The sequence below is a fragment of the Artemia sp. Qi Xiang Cuo genome, chromosome 3, assembly GCF_049724085.1.
Source record: "Artemia sp. Qi Xiang Cuo chromosome 3, ASM4972408v1, whole genome shotgun sequence".
NCBI classification, from domain to species: domain Eukaryota; kingdom Metazoa; phylum Arthropoda; class Branchiopoda; order Anostraca; family Artemiidae; genus Artemia; species Artemia sp. Qi Xiang Cuo.
The window spans coordinates 31514238-31541785 of NC_142796.1; the positions used below are offsets into that span (position 1 = coordinate 31514238).

At 35.2% G+C, this 27548-nt stretch overlaps 2 protein-coding genes across 2 annotated transcripts in view; both read right to left on the reverse strand.

Moving 5' to 3' along the window:
* Nucleotides 1-27548, reverse strand: part of LOC148954007 (parathyroid hormone/parathyroid hormone-related peptide receptor-like) — a 405761-nt gene that overhangs the window by 202745 nt on the left and 175468 nt on the right. Inside the window, exon 5 of the mRNA XM_089086079.1 lies at nt 7710-7836. Coding sequence (XP_088942205.1) covers nt 7710-7836 — 127 coding nt within the window. The remainder of the gene's footprint in view (nt 1-7709; nt 7837-27548) is intronic.
* Nucleotides 21019-22805, reverse strand: LOC148954008 (uncharacterized). The gene is made up of 2 exons (XM_089087022.1): nt 22683-22805; nt 21019-21267 (listed from the first exon to the last, which is right to left on the reverse strand). Exons 1-2 carry the CDS (start codon nt 22734-22736, stop codon nt 21019-21021), a joined length of 303 nt encoding a protein of 100 aa, XP_088943148.1. The 5' UTR covers nt 22737-22805.

Below are 27548 nucleotides of genomic sequence, written 5' to 3' on the forward strand. Positions count from 1 at the left end.
TAGTAGGTGCAGTTCAATGCAAGTGTTCGCATACATTTTCTCTGATGAAAGAGGTTGTGTAGAACCAGAGTAATGGAAATCTGTTCATGATGAGAGCAAACAGTGAACAATCGCAGCATTTCCTGGGACCATGGTTCAATAGATTCAGCCAGATCGTCAATAATCGACCAAGAGTTTGGTTCAATAATGTTGAAAACATCAAGTCCCTGTATAAATTGTATCTGCACCAACCCCGCCGTGCCAATTGCTTTTATTTTATCGTATGACTCCTGCCAAATACTGTAACAAAAGTAGATTTTTTTCGGCTTTTCCACAAACATTTTATCACAATTTTTAATTATTTTAGTTAAGTGTTGTTTTGCCTGACATTGATGGCCCACACAGAAGCGATCTGAATGGTGTTTTAAATTGATACATGTTCCATTCAACAGTTCACCTAGACAACTAACCCTAGACTATAGTTGTCTAATGGCTAAATAATTTCCCTATTACTAGTCCGTTCAAGAATAAAGAGAAGAAGAAGAACAAAATTAATAAAGAATCATATTTCTTGTATTATAAAAAACAGCACTTTACAGAAAACAAAGAAAAAAACACTTAAGGTTTTTTTTTAATTGATCTATAATAAAAAAACATTTATTTAAAAAATGCTCTAGAAAAAGCACTTTAATAAATATACTTTATTTATAAAAAAATGCAACATTTAATGAAAAAAATACACTTTGAATAATATCATTTTTTTAATTTGAATGCAGCATGTATATTTACAAAAAAAATCTGCTCTAAGTAAAAAAATATAACTTTGGTAGTGGCGGCGCGCCCCCTGCTGGCGGCCAGCCGGGTGCCCCCGCGGGCCACAAGCCCCCCCAGGCCGTGAGGCCCCCCTCAAGGTTTTGGGAAATTTATTGGACTTTACTCAAACCGAGAATTTCCCTATGGCTAACACATTCGGCTCGGTCGGAAGTTAAATAGTGCCCCAGGGGGAGGGTAGTCACACCGTCATGACAAACATAGACCTTGTCGGAAATGGTACTCATGGCAATTTTTTCTATATTTAAAGTGAGGTTCATGTAGTTCAGAGAACGAATTGCCAGCAATTTTGCTCGTGGAATTGTATTTTCAACAATACAATCCCTATAGATGTCCATGTCGAAATTCTTATCCACATAGCGCATGGGTACTCCTTTGCAACGTTTCTTGATTTCCTCGTCGTGTGTCTGTATAAAGTACACCTTCTGAGTTACAAACATACCGCGGGAAATCATGTCGCTTCCCGTTTCTGATCTAACAAATAAAAGCTGATTTGGAACCCTGGGTAAAGCCCAGGGTAGCTCTGGGTAAAGCCCACTCCAATTGGTGTAGTCCATCCGCGAACTGATGATTTCACCGTGCGCCGAATCATCAAGTAGGTTTGGGTTTTTTACTTTTGGCAGTAGAAAATCTGTTTCCCTGTAGCAGACCTCTACTTGCCCACTCTCCGGCCACTGTACCCTAGCCACATTGTAGTAGAATTCCAAAATGATTTTTAGAGATCTCCAAGATTGTCTACCTGCAGCAATATTTTTATTAAGGACAATGCTTCTTTTTTTCTATTCAATAGTACCATGTCCGGGCCAATGATTGTAAAGGAAGTGTAATTTGGATCGGTAATAATTCGAGCACATTGTTTGGGATCGGTCACAACGTCACAACGATTCCTATTGCAAACACCCTCACACATTTTACCAAAAGCCGAATTTAAAATGAGCTTATAAATTTCTTTTTCGGCTTTTGTCTGCGCTTCAGAACGTTTCTCGACAAAATTGTCAACAAATGTTTTCAGGTAGGGTTTTTGGCGAAACTGAAGGGCTCTGTGAACCTTTGTGACGTTGAAACCGTTGTTGCACATCCAGTTTAAAGCCACATGATGTAAAACAATATTTTTCTTCGGCAGAAGGTCAGCAATAATTTTTTGTTTTGAAGGTGACCAATACAATCCGTCAACCTCGACCAAACGTCTGTTGCGGGAGCTCAAAGAGTCCCTTGTCACAGGTCTATTGATGAATGGAAAAACAAAATCCTTTACTGAATCGTGAAGCTCAACTGGTATCTCCCAATCAATTTAAAAAAACCATCCAACCGGCCCATTCTTCTCAACACTGTCAATGTTGGGGAAATGGGGAGCTTGAGGGTCATTGAGCCATTTATAGTCATTGCAGGGTAGTGCATAATGGGACATGGCCGAGGGGTAGAGAGAATTCATATCTAGAAAAACTGCATCTGATTTTGTCCCCGTCTTCTCTCCAGTTGGATCAGTTTCCAAGATACGATCCCCGTGAAAAACGTATCCACCCCTAATTGACCTCTCGATGAACAGGTGCTGATCGATGTCGGTGATCATCCCGATTTTTACCCGCTAATTCTTAGGACGAGGTCCATTACCAGATGAGGAGATGAAAAATAATAACCTAAATCAAGATTAAATTCCCCACAGATTTTGTCCGTATTTTTACACATAATGTCTAACAAAGTTAACACATCACTCAACAAATACCGCTTGCAGTAGTCAAACCCATTTTTACACCCTCCCTCTGCCCACACTTTTTTAGCAAAACTGTATTCATCAGGACTGCACCTATAATCGTGTAGACTGTCGTAAAACGATTCGATTGATGGAATAGTTTCCTCGGCAAATCTCGACATGGAACAGTAATAATCATAAGAATATATGCCATTGACCGTCAACAAATCATATAAATCATTTGGAAATTGTTGTTTGAGAAGGAGGAAAGCTTTGCAGCCGTCATCGTTTTTCTGCACTTGAATTAATTCACTCAATGATTTGGGGGAAAAAATGTAGGAATCTAAAAAGCAAATTTTATTCGTGTACTCAATGTCGTCTTCAACATATCTCCACAAAAATTCCAAAACAAGCAACTTTTCCGATGATTTAGGAATGATTTTGTAGGAAAAGCTGTCTATCACCCATGCATCATCCACTGTTCTATTTCTTTGAAGACGTGCCATTGCTGGTAGCATATACTTCAGATCGTAGTTAGAATTATGTATAAAAACTGGAAGTAAGAGCTGCTGTATAATTTTTAAATTACATGAATAGTGAGCCCACCCTCGAAAGTAACTTCTTCCCGTTGAATTGGGGTCAATAAGATTATTGTGATACTGGACAGCGTCTTTTGGGGCAAGAGCACCCCTACAAACCCAACAAATTGTCCCCTTTTCTAGTGCCAGTTGCTCCTTATCTGATAATGACATTGGGTAGTTGGTGTGACGCAATCGTGAAATTGCACCGTTTACTGTTTTTATTAAAGACACCAATAACTTTTCCATGCTTCCTTCCTCATCCATAGTAAAAAACTCTTCCAATTGCATTTTATTATTAGAATCGCGACGGGCATGCACATAGGTGCACGCAACTAGTTTGTGTTCCTTGACTATATTTGGCCTTGATGGGTCTGATACCTCCACCAGTCTTGATTCACAATCCAAAGATACTTTATCAACCTGTAGTAGGGAATTTTGGAAGTTTTTCAATTGTAAAGTATCTTTGCCTTCTGCCGGCATTTCTATTCTTTGATTGCCATGAATTTTGCAATAGTTCGTTCAGATCTAAATGAGGAAAGGCACATGGGGCAATAGTGACATTCTCCTTTCTTCGTGCCTTGGGATAAAAGTCGACTTATTGCCGTAACGGGGAAAAATGACCATAGGAATTTACATCTTTGGGAGGCTCATAGACAACCCAAGCCCAATTTTTAACATTATCTACCAACGGTGTCTTAACTGAATATAAAACCCCTTTTTATTTGGTTTCTTTCCTCCATTTACAAATTCTGTGTCATACGGGAGGAAAACCAACCCCAACCTAAGATTTTCGTTTGCTTTTTCAAATATAGTTATTTCTTTTAAGGACACCGGATACTTCCCCTCTAAACAATCAAAATTTACTTTAGGGAAATTATCTCCACCGCTACGTGCAAATCTGTCGAGATTTTTTATTGATGAATCTTTTCTTAATGTTTATGGGCTGCTGCTAAAAATGCATATTTAAAGCATTGCAGCCCAGTTTCAAAATTGGAACCCTGAACCCCCCCTGTAGCCGACAAATCTGGGTGGCATTTTGTTTTGTTACCCCGCCCTCCTCTTAAAATAAAGTTTTTTTTAATCTACTCAGATTCAGATCCATATTTTCAATGTATAAAATTGTGGACCCGCTTCCCCTCTTGTTAAATGTGTCCAAAGTTGATATTAATTTATTAACCAAATTGAAAAAGTTTGCCTCAAATTCATTTAGACCAGGGTAAAAACTTTGATTGCCAGTTGAAAATGAAAATAAAGATGTCCCCAGATGTCCCCTTTTGTAAATAAACTTTTTGATTTACCGATGCTTTAATCCCCCCTTGACCCCCCCCCCCCCAATTCTGAATCTGCATCTCAATAAGTGCTCGAATTCGGTCAATGTATGTATGAAGAACATTTACAGGGTCTGTTAAAATGAAACCCCCTTCAACCAGGTTATCCTCGGGGGGATTAAAATCTACCCTTTGTGTTTGCAAGTGACTTAGAGCAGATTCCAGCAAATTAAATTCACGTAGTTCCGGGGACGCGCCGCTATTTTCATGTCCTGCACCTATTTGCACAGGACCCAATTCACTAATCATAAAGTCACCGTCAAAAATGTCCACAGAAACAATAGATCCAACAATTTCCATAAGGCTATTCATTTCTTTCATTGTAAGCTGGAAATCCGGGGGAATACTAAACGACGTACCTTCACTAACGTCATCAGATGACAGTGGACAATTACCCTTGATATTCTGAAGTCCTGGGCCAGGGAAGGTAGTTGTTTTCGTAGCTTCCCCCTGAAACTAAAATGAATAGATTTAGTTTTTTTTCTTTGAGAAAATTTTTATTACAATTATAGCACACTATTTATTTTTTTCTTAGTTGGATTTGTTTTCATGTTATTTATCAAACAAGATGTTTTTTTCTTAATTGGATTCGTATTTATCAAACAAATGCATAATAAACTACAAATTTTTGCTTATAGCATTATTTATAAAACAAGTGCATAATAAATTACAAACTTTGTTAATAGCGCACACGCACACGTACACACACGCACACACACACACACGAACACGCTCACACACACACATGCGAATACATGCGCACACACACACATACGCACGCGCACACACACACATACGCACACGCACACACGCACACACACACACGCAAACACTTTCACACACACACACACACACACACGCACACACACACACACACAAACGCACAAACGTAAACGCTCACACACACACATGCGCACAGATGCGAACACACATCGCAACGTTTGACTAATAGCAATAAAATACGGGAAAAAATTCAACTCAATAATTGTCTTAATAGCTCATTAAAAAAAAACTGGCTCCTTTTTCCTACAAATCTAACCACCCATAAAAATAGCGATCAGACTAGAAGCATATTCCTTGTCCTACAAATCTACCCGTTTAATGTTGTTTTTTTCTTAATTGGATTCGTATTTATCAAACAAATGCATAATAAATTACAAATTTTTGCTTATAGCATTATTTATAAAACAAGTGCATAATAAATTAAAAATTTTGTTAATAGCACACACGCACACACACACACATGCGCACACAAGCACACGCAGACATACGCATACGCACACACGCACACACAAACAGGTTCACACCCACACACACGCACAAACACACACACACATCGCAATGTTTGACTAATATTAATAAAATACGGTTAAAAAAATCCACTCAATAATTGTCTTAATAGCTCATTAAGAAAAACTGACTTTCATCAAATACACTGAAAATAGAATATCTCGTTTAATTTGACCAAAAAATAAACTCTTTTTCAAAGTGTCTTGAATTACACAAACGCATGTGGCATTAATCTATGCCGTTAAGACAAGCGTGTGAAGTCTGTTTCTGAAACCATCAGTTTTGTAACAGGATTATAAACACAGATGGTTTTATTTAGACCGGAAAAGAAAGCACACTCTAATTTTTATTTAGACCGGAAAGAATTATTCGTAATGAATAAATTAAATCCGTAAACAGAGGGGGGCTGGGGTTTAAGTAATTGAAAAAAGAGCGTATTTTACGGTTTATATCGACTATAATCATCATATTATAGAGTTTGTATTGTTGGGGGGGGGGGGAGGATATACCCCTGAATTTGAATTTACAGGAGGGATGACTATGTAAAGTGATTTTATTTGGAAATAAATTAAGAAAATTTACTAAACTGAACTCACATTATAAATCAATGTAGCCATGGCTTCAGGGTCAATAATATCAAATGCGTTATCCATGGTGTGTTAAAACATTATGAAAATTTAATCGTAACGCATAAACATTATATTCAAAATTTCAATGACGAATGAAAATCATTCCTTTTATTCGAATCTAATCACCAATCAAGTTACCTTTTATAGAGTGGCCTCCACTCTCTCTCTGATTGGCCCTAAAACATGGATGTTGTCTCAAAAACCAGACTAGTTATTTTATAGAATCTCGACTATAGTCTCAAAACGTGTTTGTCCACTTTATAGGTTTGCCCGCTTTTTGCAATGTGCACGTGAAACTGTACTGCCTCAGGCGTAGGTTTCAAACCTTATACACTATCACGATGAACGAAGTTGCTAGACATGTTTTCTTTTATCACTTTATTTGGAAAGGTACCAAGGGAACATAAGGCAAGCAAATAGCATGTAGTTTCAAAACGTGTTTAATCACATGTAGAGGTGCCATAAAATAACATAGGAAGGAACATAAACTCCTAGAATAGCACAGGAAGGAACATAAACTCCTAGAATAGCAAAGGAAGGAACATAACCTCCTAGAATAGCATAGGAAGGAACTTAAACTCCTAGAATAGCATAGGAAGGAACATAAACCCTTAGAATAGCATAGGAAGGAACATAAACCCTTAGAATAGCATAGGAAGGAACATAAACTCCTAGAATAGCATAGGAAGGAACATAAACCCTTAGAATAGCATAGGAAAGATCATAAACCCTTAGAATAGCATAGGAAGGAGCGTAAACTCCTAGAATAGCATAGGAAGGAACATAAACTCCTAGAATAGCATAGGAAGGAACATAAACTCCTAGAGTAGCATAGGAAGGAACATAAATTCCTAGAATAACATAGGAAGGAACATAAACTCCTAGAATGGCATAGGAAGGAATATAAGCTCCTAGAATAGCATAGGAAGGCCCATAAGCCAAGCAAATCCATAAGTACATGCTCTGGAAAGATGCCAAGGAACGTAAACCAAGCAAATAGCACAGGAAGGAACATAGAATCACCGTTAAACCTTCTTCATGATATTAAACCAATAAGGAAGAAAAGAGTAGTGGCTATACGTCTCCCCAAATTCCATATATGCATTTTACTTTCGGTATCAGAGACCCACACACCACCTATATAGCACCAGATTACTTTCAGCCTTTCAAACCCAGCTCATATTTGTCAAATAATTAAACATATTTTAGAGGTGTTCAAACAATATTGTTGTGAGTGTATTTAAACTATCTTCCCCTTACCTTTTTTTGTTACCAAACTGTATCCAAGCTAGTGAGTTTGTACTATTTTATTCTTTTAGAGGTTAGGTCAGTCCTAATAAAGTATTGACAAATTCACAAAAGAATTTGATAAAAACCCTACCGGATTTTCTAGAAGCAAATCAGCATCAGGAACTATAGAACTGTGCCAGATCAGGAACATTAAATTTGTAATTGCAAAAGCAGTGAACAGGTTCTTATGAATCTCCACTCGTGTGCATCTTAATGACCTGTAAAAATAAATAAAGAAACACAATGTGCGGTTTGTCCAAAATAGTTTTGCAGAAGCAAGTGCACAGTAAAAAAAGGTAGGCTGATAGTAAAAACAAGTCAATCTGCCACTGTTTCCTAAACAAAACATATTGATAGGAAACATAATTGTTTATTAAAAAAAATAATAACTATCGCCCTTTTCGAAATAATGAAAAGTCTTTTTTTCTTCACTTTGTCTTATTTTTATTATTATTATTATTTACAATGCATGGAAGCTGAGATATCGATGGTAATAAACGTTTTGAGGTGAGGTATTAGCTTCCTAAAAGGAAGTTTTGCTTAGTACACCATGTTTTTCTTAAATCATTTCTTTTTTAGAACTGTGAAAATGAAAATAAGAATTTCTTCCATAAGCCTTAGGATTTTTTTTGCATAAGTCAATTGGGTTTCAATTGGGTGTGATTTTTTTCTCTCTCTCTAGGTGCCTGACTGTCTGTTTGCCTGTCTCTTGGTTTATCTTTGTGTGTTTGTTTGTCTGACTGTGTTGTTTGTGTCTGTTTTTGTCTTTGCGTCTGTCTTTGTGTGTTCGTATTTCTGAGTCTGTGTGTTCTTTTGGGTACTTTCTCTATCTCTCTCTCTCTCTCTCTCTCTGTCTCTCTCTCTCTCTCTATCTCTCTATCTCTCTCTCTCTCTCTCTCTCTCTCTCTCTCTCTCTCTCACCCTCTCACTCTCTCTCTATCTCTAAAAACCCGTTGAGGTATCATTAAATTTTGTAAATCCCATTCAAAGGTCTTTGACTTGAAAAAAATTATGCTTCTATGTTTTTCTAACTTTTTGAAAAAATCCGGTTTGCATGTTTCGTACTTTGGAAAAAAAGTTCCATTCACCTATCTCTGGATAAACATCGCTGACGTGTCTCATATCGGTAAAGGGTGCCGTGAACCAGGATGATCCATGGGTTTTAAAGTGCCAGGGGGTGTCTTAGGTAATGACAAACCACGAGAGATGAGTTGATACAGGGACTGGGAGTACTTTGGACTATTGTGGTCCACGAGATATGGAGTAACATAGGCCAGGAAGTGCTACAGACTAGAAAATGCCATGAGTCAAGAGATGCCAGGAGCCATGGACGGCTATTCATTACCCATCATCTCCAAGATAAATTTTATCACTTGCTATGAATGGGCCAGGATGTATGACGGGTTTATAAGTTCCACTGGCCAAAGACTGCCATAAGCCAGGAGCTTTGAAGGTCCATGGAGGGTCATTCAATCTTCGTTATCCCAACGAAAATTTCATCATTTACTTCAAAGGGGCTAGGAAGTGGCAAAGGCCAGGATTTGCCCCTCGGTCCTTCGCCATGAAAGGCTATTTATTCCCCGTTAGCTCCACAAAAAATTAAAAAGCGCATAAAAAATTAAAACTAAAGTGCGCATAAACACTGCCTTCGGGTGGGCTACGTGGTTAGCCCTTGAGGCGAATATTATCTATTTTTGATTCTGAACTTTTTTAACTTGAAAAAAATTCCTTTTGGGACTTAGAAATATTTTAACTTAGAAATGTTTTTTTTTTCGGGGGGGGGGGGAATTAGAATTTTTTGTGACTTAGAATTTTTTCAACGGAATTATTTTTCTGGGGGGGGGAGGAAAATTTGAAGTTTTTTTTACTTTTTTGAAATACGAAATAAAGATGATATACATATGTTAGTCATGATTTTTTTCTATTAGAAAAATAATGTTTATAGTGACATCTGATTTTTAACATATTCTTCTATATTCTTTCATCTGAACACACACTGTAGGATACATAAACAAATATTAAAACGATTTTTTTTTTAGGTCGATGAAGGTTCATCACCCTCAAAAAGAGCAAGGAACGATGAATTCAATTTTGAAGAGGTTTTGGGGAGGACAACATGAAGTCACCACGCCAAAGTTCAAGAATGGCTGGTAGGGAGGGGTGATAATTAAAACTAGTTATTATATATGATATAGAAACACATAAAATTCAATAAATGTTCTTTTTCCGTTTTAACATTGTTCTTCGCCACCCCCTGAAGGTTCAAGTTCAAAATAATCCATCAATCAAATTCAAACGTTCAAGAATGGCTAGTAGGAAGGGTTTTTTTTTTAAACTAAAGATTACATATGATATACAAACACATAAAATTCAATAAATATTCTTGTTAAGTTTTTATATCGCTCGTCAAAACCCCCTGAAAGTCCAGGTTTAAAATAATCCACCAATTAAATTCAAACCTTCAAGAATAGCTAGATAAATATAACTGTATATGACTATATATGATGAATAGCAAGAAAAACTAATAACTATATATCATATACAAACAGTTCAATAACTAAAGGCATTGTAAATATGTTTTGATAAACCAAAACTGGTAGAAAAATAGTCCCTGTCCACTAAGCATGCGACAAAAAATACATAGATTATGAACCTCTTGTATATAAGAATCCGCATCAAAATTACTTTTATTAAGCATTTAGATATTGCAAGTTCACTTCTATTAAAACAATAACTTGGACCGGTTTTCTTTCTTTATAATACTCGACTGATGGATACTGGTCGCTTTGAACCATTTCATTGTTTCAGCGACAAAGTAAACTTGGTAAACAAATGCATTTTCACCAGAAACACAGATATGATATTTACAAAATGAGGATGTCATGGTACGATATTCTTTGACCCAAGAATGTGTTGTTTTCAGGAACGTTGTTATCTCAAATACTAGATGCGAGGGATTCGTAACTTCATTTGGCTCCAGGTATACTTTCTATGTGTGTGCTCAGAAGAGACGGATATGTTTTTACTTGGAATAGAGGAATATATGTGAGATCAGATACAAAAAGGGGATACTAAAACTAGGATTGATTACTATGAAAATCCAAGAGAGAATATCAGCAGATTGTTTTTGTTCATTGAGATAAAACTGTTTTTTGAGGTTATTAATTAAAAAAACTTTTTCCACAAAATAAGTTTTTCAAAGAAAAGTAAAGAACTCCATTAAAATAAAATCGAGCAAAAACTTAAAATCAAATAATCTACCATGCGTGAAACTACCACAAATCAGCATTGATAAATAAATGGAACCCAAAACGAACAGAAATTACAATAATTAACCGAGTCAGACTAAAAAAAAGCAGAAATTAACACAAGTTGGGCGAAAAACCCCTATGCCTTCCCAAGGCCCGAACAAAATTTGCACTTTACTGAAAAAAATATAAATGTTTTAGCTTTTATAAATTTAATAAATCAAGTAATTTTAAAACTTTGATTACTAAATATCAGTAGGTGTATATTAAACTGACAATGCATATTCATTTATATTTTCTCAGAAAAGTGCAAATTATGTTCTGGCCTTGGGAATGCATATGGGTTTTGCGCCCTACTCATATTAATTTCTGCTCATTTTGAGTCTGACTCGCTTAATTATTGTAATTTCTGTTCGTTTTGGGTTTCATTTATTGATCGATGCTGATCTGTGGTAGTTTCACGCTTGGTAAATTATCTTATTTTATTTTTACTCATTTTTGGTTTAATGTTCTTTACTTTTCGTTGAAAAACTTATTTTTTGGAAAAGGCTATTTTAATTAATTTCTGTTCGTTTTATATGGACATAGGCATTTCAGGGAAATAGAAAATAATTCTTTAAATCTTCTCGTTTTTTAAGACTTTATAGTTTGGCCTGCTAATTGTATGCTGGAAAAAAAATTTCAGCAGTTTTTAACAGCATACACCCTTTTGAAAATCTGGACACAAATAGTACTGTTTAATTTAGTTTCATAGTTCCTCTAGTTGACCTGTAATGAAAAACTTGATACCATTCGCAAAAAATCTGTTTACTTTCTTTGATAGCTTGGATACACTTACGCTACTTTGGTTTTGTAAATACGTAAGAGCAGATGCAACACAAAGCGTTTATACTAAACTCCATCAGCTATTCTAGGGAAGCTGTTCGTATGTTTTATTGGGAATCAACATTAAAATAGTGCATTTTTTTCCAATCTTAATTCTAACTCTTGCTTTTAAACATACATAAAGTGGATTTGACGAAGACTAAAATCTATTCTATAAATTATATACAACAACTTTCTATAGAAGATTTATATGCCCCCCAGGGCATAACTTGCAACCCTTGCACTGAGGGCTCTGAGGGGTTTATCATCCTAAAAGACCTAATTTCCAGAACTTTCAACAACTTTGAACAAAATGGATATCTCAAAATTTTAATTCGATGTGTTTGGGAAATTGGTGGGCATGAGAGGGGCGTTAGTCACTATCCAATCACTTTCATCCATTAAAAAAGGCACTAGCCTTTTCGGTTTCCAATTGCATGAGCCCTTTTGGAGTTTCTACGACAACCCTTTCAATAAAAACTTTATATACCCCATGCGCATAATTTACATCCCTTGCTCTGAGAGCTTTGGGGGGAAGAGTTGTCATCCTTAAAGACCTAATTTCCAAAACTTTTAACTACGTTGAATAAAATTGCTATCTAAAAATTTTGATTGGATGTGTTTTGGGAAAAGGTGGGCGAGAGATGGGGGTTAGTTGCCCTAAAATCACTTTTGACTATTAAAAAGCGTACTAGTCCTTTAAATTTCAAATCAAATGAGACCTTTTTCAAGTTCTACGAAAAGATTTCAATAAAAACCTTATATACCCCCAGGGCATAACTTATAATCCTTGCCCTGAGGTTTGTGGATGAGTGTCCTCCTTAAAAATATGTTTTCTATCAGGAAATCAACTACCCTGAACAAAATGGCTATCTCAAAATTTTTATTGGATGTGTTTGGAGGAATTATTGGTGGGGGAGCTAGTTGCCCTCCAATCACTTTCGACTATTAAAACGGCACTAGCTTTTTGAATTTCCAGTCTAATGAGCTTTTACTAAAGTATATACCCCCAGGGCATAAGTTAAAACCCCTGTCCTGAGGGATATGGGGGAGTTTCCTCCTCAAAAACATTTTTTCTATTAGGAAATCAACTACGCTGAACAAAATGGCTATCTCAAAATTTTGATTGGATTTGTTTGGGGGAATGAAGGGCGTGAGGGGGGGGCGCCTAGTTGTACTCAAGTCGCTTTCGATTATTAAAAAGGGTACTAACCCTTTGAATTTCCAATCGAATGAGCCTGTTTTGAAGTTTCCTAGACAACGCCTTTCATAAAAACCTTATATGCTCCCAGGGCATAACTTAAAACCCTTTCCCTGAGGGATATGGGGGAGTGTCCACCTAAAAAAAAAAATTTCTATTTGAAAATCAACTATGCTGAACAAAATGGCTATCTCAAAATTTTGATTGGATGTGTTTGGGGGAATGATGGGCGTGGGGGAGGGGGCTAGTTGCCCTCCAATCATTTTTGAGCATTAAAAAAGGTACTAGCACTTCGAATTTCCAATCGAATGAGCCTTTTTTAAAGTTTCTACAACAACGCCTTCTATAAGAACCTTATATACCCCCAGGGCATAACAAAAAACCCCTGCCCTGAGGGTTGTGGGGGACTGTCCTCATCAAAAATATATTTTCTATCAGGAAATCAAATACGTTGAATGAAATGACTATTTCAAAATTTTGATTGGATGTGTTTGGGGGAATGATTGGCTTGGGGGGGATAGTTGCCCTCCAATCACTTTCGACTATTACAAAGGATACTAGCCCTTTGCATTTGCAATCTAATGAATCTGTTTTGAAGTTTCTACGACAACGCTTTCTATAAAAACTTATATTGCCCCAGGGTATAACTTAAAACCCTTGCCCTGAGGGTTGCTGGGGAGCGTCCTCCTTGAAAACATATTTTCTATCTGGAAATCAAGTACTCTGAACAAAATAGCTATCTCAAAATTTTGATTGGATGTGTTTTGGGGAATGATGGACGGGGGGAGCTAGATGCCCTCCAATGACTTTCGACTATTAAAAGGGGCACTAGCCCTTTGAATTTCCAATTGAATGAGCCTTTTTTGAAGTTTCTACGACAACGCCTTCTATAAAAACCTTAAATGCCCTCAGGGCATAACTCAAAACCCTTGCCCCGTGGGTTGTGGGGGAGTGTCCTCCTCAAAAATATATTTTCTCTCTGGAAATCAACTACGCTGAACAAAATGGGAATCTCAAAATTTTGATTGGATGTGTTTTGGGGAATGATGAGCGGGGGGGGGGGGCTAGTTGTCCTCCAACACTTTCGACTAAAAAAAGGGCACTAGCCACTCCAATGTCGAATCGAATGAGCCCTCTTAGAACTTTCTACGACAACTCCTTCGATACGAAGTGCCCGGGTCTGGAGAAAAAACCAAAAAAAAAACAACACATTGTGCCCACATAGTTCTTTACTTAGGCAGCGCTTGCGCGCTACCTATGATTAAATGGGATAGGGGGATTTAAATCCATTGTTATATATTGATTGTTACGACCTTCCCAAAGACACAACTTTTTTTTGGAAAATATACTTTGATTTCTTGTAAAACATAAGGGCAGTGTTTAGGAGCTTTTTAGTTTTGATATGGCTCTTTACCGTCCTCTAAAGGTCAAGGTTGAGATATATTTTCATGGATCGAATTAAAAAGTTCAAGAATGGCTAGTAGGGAGGGGTGTTTCTAAAAACTAATTATTATATATAATTTACAAAAAAATACAATTCAACAGATGCTCTTTTTCAATTTTGATTTTGTTCTTCACCACCCCCTGATGGTCCAGGTTCAGATAATCCTACGATTGGATTCAAAGATTTAAGAAGAGCTAGTAAGGACGGTTTTTTTTAAACCTATAAGTATACATGATATACATACATTTTGATAACTAAAGATGCTTTAAATGTCTTTTGATAAACCAAAACTGGTAGAAAACAAATTTCCGTCCATTAAGCATAAAATAAAAATACATAAATTATGAACCTTTTGTATATTAGAATCCACATCAAAATTTAGTATATTAGACATCTTGATAGTTCAAAGTTTACTTCATGTAATTATAATAACTTGGATCAGTTTTCTTTCTTAACTATGTTCGCCAGATGGGTACTGGCCACCTGCAACCATTGTGTTGTTTCACCGACAAAATAAAATTGGCAAACAAAAGCATTTCCACTGGAAACATAGATACGATATATACAACATGAGGCTGTAATCACACTTTTGGATATCAAGTCCCTCCCCGTCTTAGATTTTAAAAATAAAACCTTACTTGGGATATGGCGCTTCTCTAGCTTCGGATAAATGGACTTGTCCCCGTAGGTGTAGTCCTTTCGAGAGTTAATGTGCGTACCTTTTTCGAAATTGTCAAATAAATTTTCAGCTTTGACTTCTAACTAAAATCCGTATAATAAACTTAAACTTGTCCCTCCCCTGGTCATTGGAGCTTACAAACATTGCAATAAAGTTCCAACATGATTTTTTTTAATTCCTAATATACCACTGCCAGCAATAATTTTTTTTTAAAATTACGATTCTTTTTTCTTCGCAAAAGGCCCATATTCGAGTCTATGATTGTGAACGATGTGAAATTCAGATCTGCAAAGCTTCCGACACAATCTTTTGGGTTAGTTACAACGACACTCCTATGGCGCTCACTCCTGCCCATCTTACCAAAGTCTGAAGTTAAAGTAAGTTTAGAGATCTCCTTTTCAACCTTTGTCTTAGCCTCAGATTGTTTACTGACAAATTTGTCAATAAAAGTCTTCATATACGTCTTCTGATCAAACTGAAGGGCTCTATGAATCTTTGTGACCTTGGAACCGAAGGCCAGCATCCACCCCAAAAGAACGTGATGTACAATAATATTCTGTTTTGGATGAAGGTCGGCAATAAGCTTTTGTTTGAAGGTATGCTTTGCATACCCCAATCCTCTACCAATGATAAATTATAGGGACTCAATGAGTCCCTAGGCAAAGGTCAAAATCCATAGGCACCTAGGCACTGGTCAACATCCTTTGCCAACGTTCCACTGGTATTTCATCTTCAATTTCAAAAAACCATCCTTGTGTTCCATTCTCCTCAACAATGTAAATGTAGGAAAAATTTGGAGCAGAAGGATTATCCAGTCATTTGCAATACTGACACGGTAATGAAAAGTGAGATATTACCGACAGAATAACCGCATTCGACCTCTCACCAGAGCGTTCTCCAGTCGGATTGGTTTCCAGGATACGATCCCCGTAAAAAAACATACCTTCCCCACATCAATCTTTGGACAAAAAGGTGCTGATCTAAGTCGTTAATCAGACCTATTTGTTCATTGATGATTTTAAGAATTAAATCCATCACCTGATGAGGCGTTGAACAATAATACCCCAAATCCAATCCAAATTCCGCGTAAATTTTGTCCATTTTTTTACAGACAATATTCAACAACTTCAATATATCACTTGCCAGGTACATTTTATAATAATTCCCCCTATTCTTAAACTCCCTGGCAAGGGCGGATCCAGGATTTTTTTTCGGGGGAGGGGGGTTACTAATTTTTGACTCAGTTTTTGGCTAATGTTACTGATTTTTACCTATGTTTCACTAATTTTGATTTATTTTCGACTAAATTAAAAATTTCGGGGGGGGGGGGGGGGCGGGACTCAAGCCGGGTAAGTCCCCCCCCCGGATACACTCTTGCCCCCTGACCCAACTTTTTTTTTAGCAAATTCATAATCCACGGTAGTGCATTGATGATTGTGAAGTTAATCATAAAAGTCTTCGATGGGCGACAAATTTTCCTAACCTAGCCTCAAGGCAGAGTTGTAGCACTCAAACAGGTATATGCCCATACACGTTAATAAATCGCATATTTCATCATCTGGAACGTGCTGTTTGAGGAGGGCGAAGCTATTAAAATTATCACTTTTCTGTACTTGAATGACTTTACTTATAGATTTGGGGAAGAATCAATAAGAATCTAAAAAACAGATTTTATTCATGTTTGTTTTAATATTTACATGTATTTTCTGTTTGAATTTCTAAGAGATCATCCAAATCATCTTCTTAGATGATTTGGGTAGGATGTTAGATGAAAAAGACCCATCTGCCTATGTGCCTTCTACAACTTCACCTTTCTACAAACGTGCCAACGCTGGTAATATGAATTCTAAATCATTGTTGGAATTCTGCATGTAAACCGCTAGAAAGTATTGCTATTTAATATTTAAATTACAAGATTTATGTGCCATCCTTCCCTCGAAAGTTACACCCTTCCGATAAAATGAGATTGCTTAAATGGTCACGGTCTCGGACTGAAATTTTCCCAATAACCTCAACAAATTTTCCTTATACACCCAACACATTTCTTAGCTTTAATTGCTAACTCGTCCTCCAATGATAAATTCATTTAGTGCAGCCATAGTTGTGCCTATTCAATCATCTCCACCCAATGTCTCAAATACCTCTACCAATTACATGGTAATACTTGAGTTTCTTTGAGTGTGGGCAAAACAGACTGCAATGGCTTCATGTTCTTTAGCACAATTTGAATTTGATGGATTGCAAACATCCATGAGTTTGGTATCGACATCTAATGACACCTTGTCACTTGGCAGGAGCAAATTTTGAAAATTTTTAAACCGATAGATGGCATTTTACCCAAACCATCTCAAAAGATTGGTATCCACACTGTGAAGTGTCTCAAGTGGTGTTTTAATTTGAATTCGGTACGGAATCTAGCCAGACACATTGGACAATAATAGTATTCGCCTCATCGATTCCCCTTCTCGTCACTCAAAACCCAACTAAGTTGGGGGATAGAAAAGAAGTATCCAATTGCGTCATTTTCACTCACCGGTGAGTAGAGAAGCCGTATAGAGTGTTTCACTGATTCAGTGGATGGACCCTTTACTCAATATAAAACCCCTTTTTATCTTTACGTTGAACTCTTCATATTCTGTTTTATACTTTAACACTGAACCCCAGATCTTTAAATGTTCGTTGGACCTCTCAAAAATGTCTATCCCCTTAAGTGTGACAGGATAATACCACTTTAAACAATTAAAATCTACTTTAAGAAACTCTTCCCCCTTCCCAGCCCCATTACCTTCCAAATTATCCAAATGTGTCTTAGTGGCATCATCTTTCAAGGGTCTATGGCTTACCACGAGGACTAAATACTTGAAGCACTATAAGCCCGTTATTGAAATGAAAGTGTTGTACACCTCTAAATCTCTTTAAATCTGCATTATATTTTGCACCCTCATCCCACCTCTTTAACCAAAATGTTTTTTTTGTAAATTATAACATTTAAATCTAAACTTTCTATAAATAATATTACTGACATACTTCTATTTTCATTATAGCTCTCTAACTTGTTTAAAATACTTCCCACCCAATCTGAAAAAAACTCAAAATTCTGTAAGTCCGGTAAAGCATCTGTATCTCTGTTTGCAGGTAAGGCGAGTAGACGTCACCCGACTTTTCATTTTAAAAAAGAGAAGCCTTTACACTGTCCGTACCTCTGCCTCCTGAGCCTGTCGTTCAAGAAGTGCCGAAATATTGCTGAAATAGGAGTTTGCTATGTCTACTGGATTCGTATGGATGCTACCACTTGTAAGATTGTTGAAAGGGTCGCGAAAATTTTCTCTGAGTATATAAATATTGCGCATATATATGCATATATATTGCGCATATCCATATATATGTATATTAATATACATTAAAAATACATACACACACACACACATATATATATATATATATATATATATATATATATATATATATATATATATATATATATATATATATATATATATATATATATATATATATATATATATATATATATATATATATATATATATATATATATATATATATATATATATATATATATATATATATATATAATTATATATATATATATATATATATATATATATATATATATATATATATATATATATATATATATATATATATATATATATATATATATATATATATATATATATATATATATATATATATATATATATATATATATATATATATATATATATATATATAAAGAATACAGCAATTTATGATTTTCTAACGTTATAAGAGAGAAACCTTTAAACTATTTATTGTTTTCAAAAAGCACAAATGATATACTGGTCGTTAGCAGGCATAAGGGCGTTAGCAACACTAATATATATGGTAACTTCTGTTTGTTTTAAGTTTGACCTGGTTATTTACTGCAATATCTGTTCGATTTGAATTTCATTGCGTCATTATATTGATTTATGGTCGTTTTAAGCTTGAATTATTATTTGACTTTTTTTCTGCTCATGTTTGGCTTAATGTAGGTCTTAACTTTTCTTTTAAAACTTTTCCCATGACAAAGTTTGTTAAATGAATCTCTTTTGGTTTTTAATTGACATTTTTGTTTCTTTTTAATTGGTTGGTAAAAGAATACTTTAAGATCTTTTTTCGGCTTTTCTCTATAAGAACTAAGATTTTGGGTTGAATTCTATATTTTGGGCAAAATTTTGCACCCAATTGCAGCAATAGATGTACTATAGTAGCTTTAGATAAATAGGTACGATAAATAACAATAAAATAAGCAGGTGTAAAATCGGCATGACCTTTGTGGCTCTACTGGGCTGAAGGAATTCTGACTCTCATCATTTTATAGCCGTGAGTATTCACAATATTAATCAACTACCCCCCTCAACATGCTCATAAAGTTCCTTGAACTGAATTCCATTAGCCTTTCCTGAAAAAACTAAACAAAACTCTGGTAAAACGGTTGGTAGGCCGGCACCACTTTGTTCTGGTTGTCGCATACCACTATAACTGTGAGAGGTGGGTACTGCGTCTTCTAGCAGGCACTCGACCTTGCTAAGTGGTAATTGCATTAACAGAGTGTCTAAAAATCTGTATCGAGGCCGAGATCCCTCACGAAACTATCTACATTAAAGTTTGGGGAAAGTATATTCCCCGCACTTAAAACCCCCTCAATTTCACTTTCCATGGGGACACCTTACAGACTTTCCCAAAATTCTAATGGTGTTGACAATACGTTCTCGATGTACGCCCCTGGTGTACCTGATAATGCTGATATTTGAACCTAGAAAATAATAAGAACTTATTAGCTCATTGAAACACTCTGAAAAATAATACAATATTAGTCCAAAAAAATTTTTAGTAGGCAATGTGTCTCGTCGGATGTATTGAGACCATACTACTGTCTAATGGTTTAATGACCAGAAATTATATCCACATGGTCCCAAAAGTGACCCTCAAGATTGATTGAGATCACACTACCAACTAAAGGTTTAATGAGCAGAAATTATTCCGTACAAGCCCCCAAAGTGACCAAAAGGCTGTATTAAGACCACACTACAAGGTATAAATTTTAGACCAGAAATTACCCCATAAATGTGGGGTAAGTTGTCCACCTCTTTACGTTTCATTTATTAATTTTGTTCTCAAGAGTCTTTAAAATTTACCGAGGGGTAGTTTTTATCCATTTCTGAGGGTTCTTCACCAAAGAAATACGTCAGCAGCTGCTTGACCAAGCTAGCATTCCTTGCACGGCCTGAAAAAAGAATAAACATTATTATTCCCTTGAAGCAATTATAACTTTAAGGTGTGAAAAGAGTATGATATTAAGCTGAAAAGAACTTTAATCTAAGGACCGGTGTGTCCTCAAACCCTTCAGAACTAGCAGGCCAGGGCCCTTTATTAACCCGAAAAGAATTTCTTATTTTTTACTATTTCTCTCTTAGGAGGGTCGAGGAGATTTTCAAACCCCCTCACATCATCGACAGATCCCCTTTTTTTAACCCCCAAAAAATGCCTTATTTTTAGCTATTTCACTCTTAAGAGGGCCGAGGAGGTCTTTAAAAGTTTTGACAGGGCCCCTATAGTAAAGAATATTAATAATTTTACTTACACTCAAATCAGCATCTTGCATAGACTTCTCCTCATGCTATAGGGCCGAAAGGGGTGCAATCTGGCCTTGTATGGAGGGTGCAGGTCTTGATGCCCCGGTGGCTTCACCATCTTCCTTGCGGAGGGCAGAAGGTCCCACATTCTCCCTGTTTTGTTGTGGGGGCCTGGATGGGCCCATCTTGCCATGGGGTTTAAGAGGGGCAGATAGCCTCTCCTTGTATGGAGGGTTCAGGTCTTGAAGCCCCGACGGCTTCACCATCTTCCTTGCTGAGGGCAGAAGGTCCCACATTCTCCCTGTTTTGTTGTGGGGGCGTGGATGGGCCCATCTTGCCATGGGGTTTAAGAGGGGCAGATGGCCTCTCCTTGTATGGAGGGTGCAGGTCTTGAAGCCCCGACGGCTTCACCATCTTGCTTGAGGAGGGCAGAAGGACCCGCATTCTCCCTGTTGTGTTGTGGGGTCGTGGATGGGCCCGTGTTCTTCCCATGGGGTTTAAGAGTGGCAGATGGCCCCGAATCTTCACCTTGCATAGCTGGATCAACTCCCGTCCTCGCCTTATTTTGGGGTGGTGCTTCTTGGTCTGAATTTTCCTTAAAAAGAAATAAAATCTTAGTTTTCCATTATTAAAAAAAATATAGATCTTAATTGATGATTCATGGGAATTATATTTTATAAAAAGGATATATATGACTAAAATACATGGAAATATGTGAGCATTTAAGAAGTATAAAATTTAGCCTTCAGAAGTAGCCCCATTACTCCCCCCCACCTTGACGTGGCCCACACGTGGACAAAATGCCGCAATGATACGGGACTATGGGGGGGGGGGCAGACATTACACATAATGATGTGTAACTCTGAAGGGGGGGGGGGGGTTAGCGAGTGGAATTTAATCTTTAATAGGGATTAAAGACAATTCCTCAACCTTAGTAAGGGAGTAAGCCAAAAAAAGGGGTATTTAAGGGAAATTTTTGAATTTTTTCAAATTTTTGAATAAATGTCACAGACCGTAAATATTTTCTTTGCGTTTTTATTCTTTCTATAATATAGTAAAGAAAAAAATATTCTGCACGTTTCAGCTACAAAAGTTTTATTTAAGCGCGCTTAAATGTAACAGAAGAATATTCTGAAAAAAAATCCGAGTTTAATAAATCAACCCTCTTGTCCTTATACTCCTGGTGCCTGCTTACTTTCCCCCTTACTTATCATTGTCAGAAACCTTTCGTCATATCTATATCTGCTCTCCTGCTTAAATTTTGAACATTATATGCAAGTATTTAATCTTAGAAGCAGCTTTCACGTCCCCGCGATGATAAAAAAAACTTTTTTCAAAGAATGATATTAGTAGGGAGTGGGGTTTTATTTACCGTGCTGCTATATGCCATTGATAGGGAGTACGTAGTCCCTGAGTCTAAATTTCAATGTCACGGGGGAAAACCCAGAAATGTTTTGTCAACAGAGACCTTGGGAAAAACCCTAGATACATAACATGTTTGTGAACAATTTTGGGACCTAATTAGTTTCTCAACAAGGGAAGACTTGGGGGGAAAACCTAGTTGCTTAACTGATTTGTCTGTTTTGCAAGGTTTTTGCGAAAATCTCTCTTAGGTTATAGCCATTATGATTGGTTAATTTTTTCTTGATATGAAACCGGGACTATGGGGGAAACCCATAACCTTCTGAAATATACATATAAGGTGAGAAATCAATAATAATATTATCATTAGTTTAACAATACTCGACTGGGGCAGAAAAGTTAAGGGAATAAATTATGTCTGAGAAAAGAAATTTCGACTATAGTGATTCTATGGAAAAGGTAAGTTTTTTTAAGTATGCTTAGTGAATGGAAGCGGAAGAGAGATATAGTCTTAATAAAATATATCTTATTAATATATAATAGTATTATTAAAATATATATTTATAAATTTCATAGCTATTGAATAATCAAGCAAATATCTAGTGGGGCTATATAATTTATAAACCAATATATATATGTACTTCTTACCATTTTTGCAACAAAGTATTCAAAGTATATACTAGAATGAACATCAAATCCCATTTCATGTTTCACTTTTAAGCAACAATTTTTTCAATAAAATTCCATTAAAACACTGCTACACTATACTTAATACTAAAGTGTTGTATCCCGAGGAATTTAGCGGCTTGCAACATCAAAACGAATGTAATACGTTTTGAAGGCTATGGCGTTAAAAGAGTTACTTTCACTAGAGACTAATACAAAATGGCGTATTTTACACTGTGGAAACGAAATGATATTTTTTTAAGACGAGGGGAGGGAAGGATTGAAAAGAAATAGCCATGTATTTTTTTTATGAAAAGTAGTTATTTTATTTCATTGGGTTTAATATTAGAAATAGAATTATATTCATTTGGGTTAAAACTTAAGGCATATCAATGAGATTTTTTTTGAACTAGTATGAAAATACTAGTTCTCGTTATTTGAGGTCAAATTCATGCCACGTCAATGATTTTTTTTCTGAAGTGAAGAGCTCTGTTCATTGAGTTTGAGGACTTTTTTTATAGACCAATGTAAATTCATTAAGAACCCCCAAGGTCAATAAAACATAGAAAATTAATCTTATATTATTAACAGAGAAGAAAAAGTGAGTGAATTTTGTACTAGGGGAGGGAAGGGGAATTCAGAAGATTTTCCGGTATAAAATACCTTTAGGGTTTCTCTTTTTTTAAGTTCATTATTATAACATGGAGTCAAACTCTAAATCAGAACCAGGTGCCCCCAAAAATGTAAAATTAATAAGGAAAAGTAGTGGAGGCTCAATAGATTCCACAAGACTCATAGGGGTGGCATACTATTAGAACTACTAGTCCCTAAAGACTTTATTATGCATACCTGAGTCTTGTGCAATAATAGAGTAGGGGAGGTGGGGACTTTATTTTAATTTCTAATAAAATGTACATATTTATTACCTCATAGGGCTGTTTGTTATGTAATGGTAAAGTGCACCACAAGAGTCTCAATTGTTTCAGCTCCATATTTATAAATTGAGTCAACTAAGTTGTTTTCTCAATAATGAACAAGTACCAATTTGGGGTATATATTTGCACAATAGGGAATTAAAAGTAAGGTAAACCAATTTTACCCACTCACCTAATCTACAACTATATAGTACAAATTATAGGAGTTCAATGCATTCTGTCCCTCGTCATTTGTCTTTGTTAATATGAAACTGGCTTTCTTAGATCTTAAATTTAGCAAACTTCTCAAGTGTGTACAGGATAATTCGGAAGTACTGTCTACGGCACCGAAGGTTTTTTTAAAGTAACTGGATATACCTTATTTTATGCATAAATAATGTTTCACCAGACCTCCAAAATGTATTTTTGAGCAATTCTAAAAAACAAATAGTTGAGAAATAACGGGAAAAATCAGTCAAACGAAAAACAGGTTGTCCTCAGATGGAATGGGAGGATTCATAAGGAAATATTTAAGAGAAAGGGGAACTTTATGGGAGAGGGTAAAGGGTGAGGATTTAAATAGATTGGGATGAAGGAGAAGCGAACATGAATGAATCTTAAAATGAACAAAGCTTTAACTAAATATGTGAATCAAGATTGAAAAAAATACTAGACACATAAAAGTAAGTATACTGTCTCCTCCCCTCTCTGTAAAAATCCAAAACCTAGTGCGCTATTGTCACTTTACTGAAAATGAATTATATTACAAATATTTTCTTACATACTTATTACAACACTGAAAATAAAAATTAAGTTACAGTAAAATAAAATTTTGATAAGTTTTTATTGTCACTGCAAGCAAATTATATTACAAATATTCTCTTTTCCAGTTATTACAACATTGAAATAATTATTTAAATACCCAAATAGAAGGTTTTACAAAAAATAGGGCTCAATTCCACTTTCTAGGACCATAATGAGAGAAAGGTTGAGATGGCTAGGGTACGTTCTGCAGACGAAGAATGTCAGATTACCTAAGATTGTCCTTGCCATCCAACCGTCTAGGGTCAAACGAAAAACAGATTGTCCCCAGTTGGTATGGGAGGATGTCATAAGGATATATTTAAGAGAAATGGGAACTTTCTGGCAGCGTGGTAAAGAGTGAATAGATTGGGACGGAGGAGAAGCATACATAAATGAATAAACAAATTTTAAAACGAATAAAGAATTAATTAAATATATAAATCAAGATTGAAATGAAAAAATATTACTACATAATAGAGTATGTGTACTCTCTCCTCCCCTATCTGTAAATGTCTAAAATCTACTGCATAAACGGAACTTTGCTGAAAATGATTTAAATTACAAATATTTTTCTTCCGTACTTATTAGAACATTGAAAATAAAAAATGAAATTACAGTAAAATTAAATTTTGAAATGATGTGCTTTTCAGCAGCTGATATCATTATATACCAAATATTTAGTTTCATCTTATTTTCCTCCCAAAACCCTTCACGACAAATTTAGTTTTACTATAAACAAGAATTTAGGTAATGTTTCCTTTCGTAATTGTAAAAAATGTAACACCTACCACGTCATTGGCGAACTATATTACAAATATTCTCTTTTCCAGTTATTCTTTTCGAGGTATTGAAATGAAAATAAAAATTACACTATTCAAATTTTATTTATTATTAAAAAAAAAATTACATTTTCAATTTAATACATTTAAATAGAACTAAACCTTTAGCCTCCTTAGAGCATATTAAATGTGTTCAATAGCTTTTAGCAATTAGATATTTTTCCTTGTTATATCAAATACTACCTTCAGATTCCTACAGGTATAGTGATTTTAGCCTATTTCGGCCCTGCAAGCGTGGTCGGTTTTAACAGATAAAAATCTGAAAAAGATCCATGAAATACGGTTCCACCTATGTTTTTTAGTCTGTTGGAATTGTGTCTATAACCGATCTGAAGTTTTCCTTTCAATATTTCTAACTCTCTCCTACTTTTTCAAATTTCTTCAAAGAAAATAAATCTACAAGACAAAGATAACCTACTGGAAGACCTAAAAGCAGTCAGAGAAAATCTTAAAGCGAACTTTCAACTCAAATGTTGTGAAGTAATTCAATTAAAAGAGGAACTTGATCACTTTCAACAAGTTCCAGAGATCACCAAAAGAAAAACTCCGGAAGAAACTCAAGTTTCTTCAATCAGAGTTGAAACCCAACTTGCAACTGCTCTATCTGAAAATTCACTATTGAAAAATGAAATTACTAAGTTAAAAATTGAAAACGGTACATTTGTAAGTGAAAATGAAAGACTTGACTCAAGAAAAATTTATTGAAAATCTCACCTAGCACTAGCCTTATTATATATATCTTGCCTTTTAAACTCAAAAAAGTCTTTAAAAGATAAAATTGCTAAGTTAAATATAGAATACAATCAGATTTTAAAAGAGAAAGAAGAATCAGCTGTAAAAGACGAAGAAGAAATTTCATGCCTCAAGTCTTTTGAAGGATATCTCCAAATAAAAACCAGGACATTAGAAGCAGGTTCAGAACGTCTTGAACAAGAAGTCAGAGAGAAAATCAGTTTGATGAACGCTTTAGAAAATATGATTATTCATTTGAAAGACAGAGAAAAAGAATTCTTTCATGAAATGGATTTTTGTTATCGCGACTTGTTTTAACGTGATTAACTAATTTTGGTTTTTATTTATTTAATATTTCAAATCTTATCGTTATTTATGAAAAAAATCAATTCAAAGGACTTACAATATATATTTTTTTTAATCAATATGTTTATACTTTCCCAGTAACAAATACTCTCTAGAACTTCCTCTCAATTTGCATTTTTTTTAACTATTTTTGATATTTTTGGAATAAGAAATGAAAATGATATGAGGATGCAAACCGTGATTTTTTGTGTTGTTGTAGTTAAACATGAAAAGAATTATTTTTCGTGTTAGTTTCTTAGAAATCAGCAGCACAATAGTCAGTTTAAAATTAATGAACAGAAAAAAAAGCTTTTCACAGAGTGATTACCCCCTTCACTAACCAAGATCAATCTCTAAGGCACCTGAAGTATATATATATCTATATATATATATATATATATATATATATATATATATATATATATATATATATATATATGAATTCAATGATAAAACCAACACTTTAAGCCAATGCTGGAAGTAAAAAGAATATTGATTTAATTTTTTTTAGTTCACAGAAAAATATCAGTGAATGATGTTCGGAATTATTGACAGTGAATTTGTCAATATAGTCAAAGTTGATTGCGGATTAATATTTGAATGTGCTCTCTTAATGATAAATGAAAAATTTAAAGAAGTAGATATTCATCATTGGAAAGTAAACTATAATTTACATAAGTACTCAACTAACCGATGGTATGCAACAGTGAAATTCATTAACAAGCAAGGTTGGTATGAACAACCAATAATGTCATTCTAGCACTGGAGTTAGTCTAAATATTGTCCAGAGCGAAAATACTACAGTGTGTGATTTTATGGATATTAAAGTTGTATTTGTGAAGGGATATGTTACCACTGATAAATTACTGTTGAAGAAGTGTAAGGAGGATATCCGTCTTATAAATTTGGAAGATTTCGAATGTCCTAAGTATCATTATGATATTATGATCCTTTAATTTTTGGAGCTTTTTTTCATGTTAATAGAACATTATTTTGACTTCGTTAGCAACATTAATATGCGCTTTTTTCACTCTCTAGCTTTATACCATAAGTCAGTTATTAGGTTGCAGTATTCTTTGGACAGTGACATTTCCAGATTAATGCTAATTCATATTCCATTAATCATGAAGACACAGGACACTTAAAATCTAAGAAATGATCTAAAACAAAGATTAACAGGAAAAAAAGATTTGTTGTAAATTTAGATGAAAATT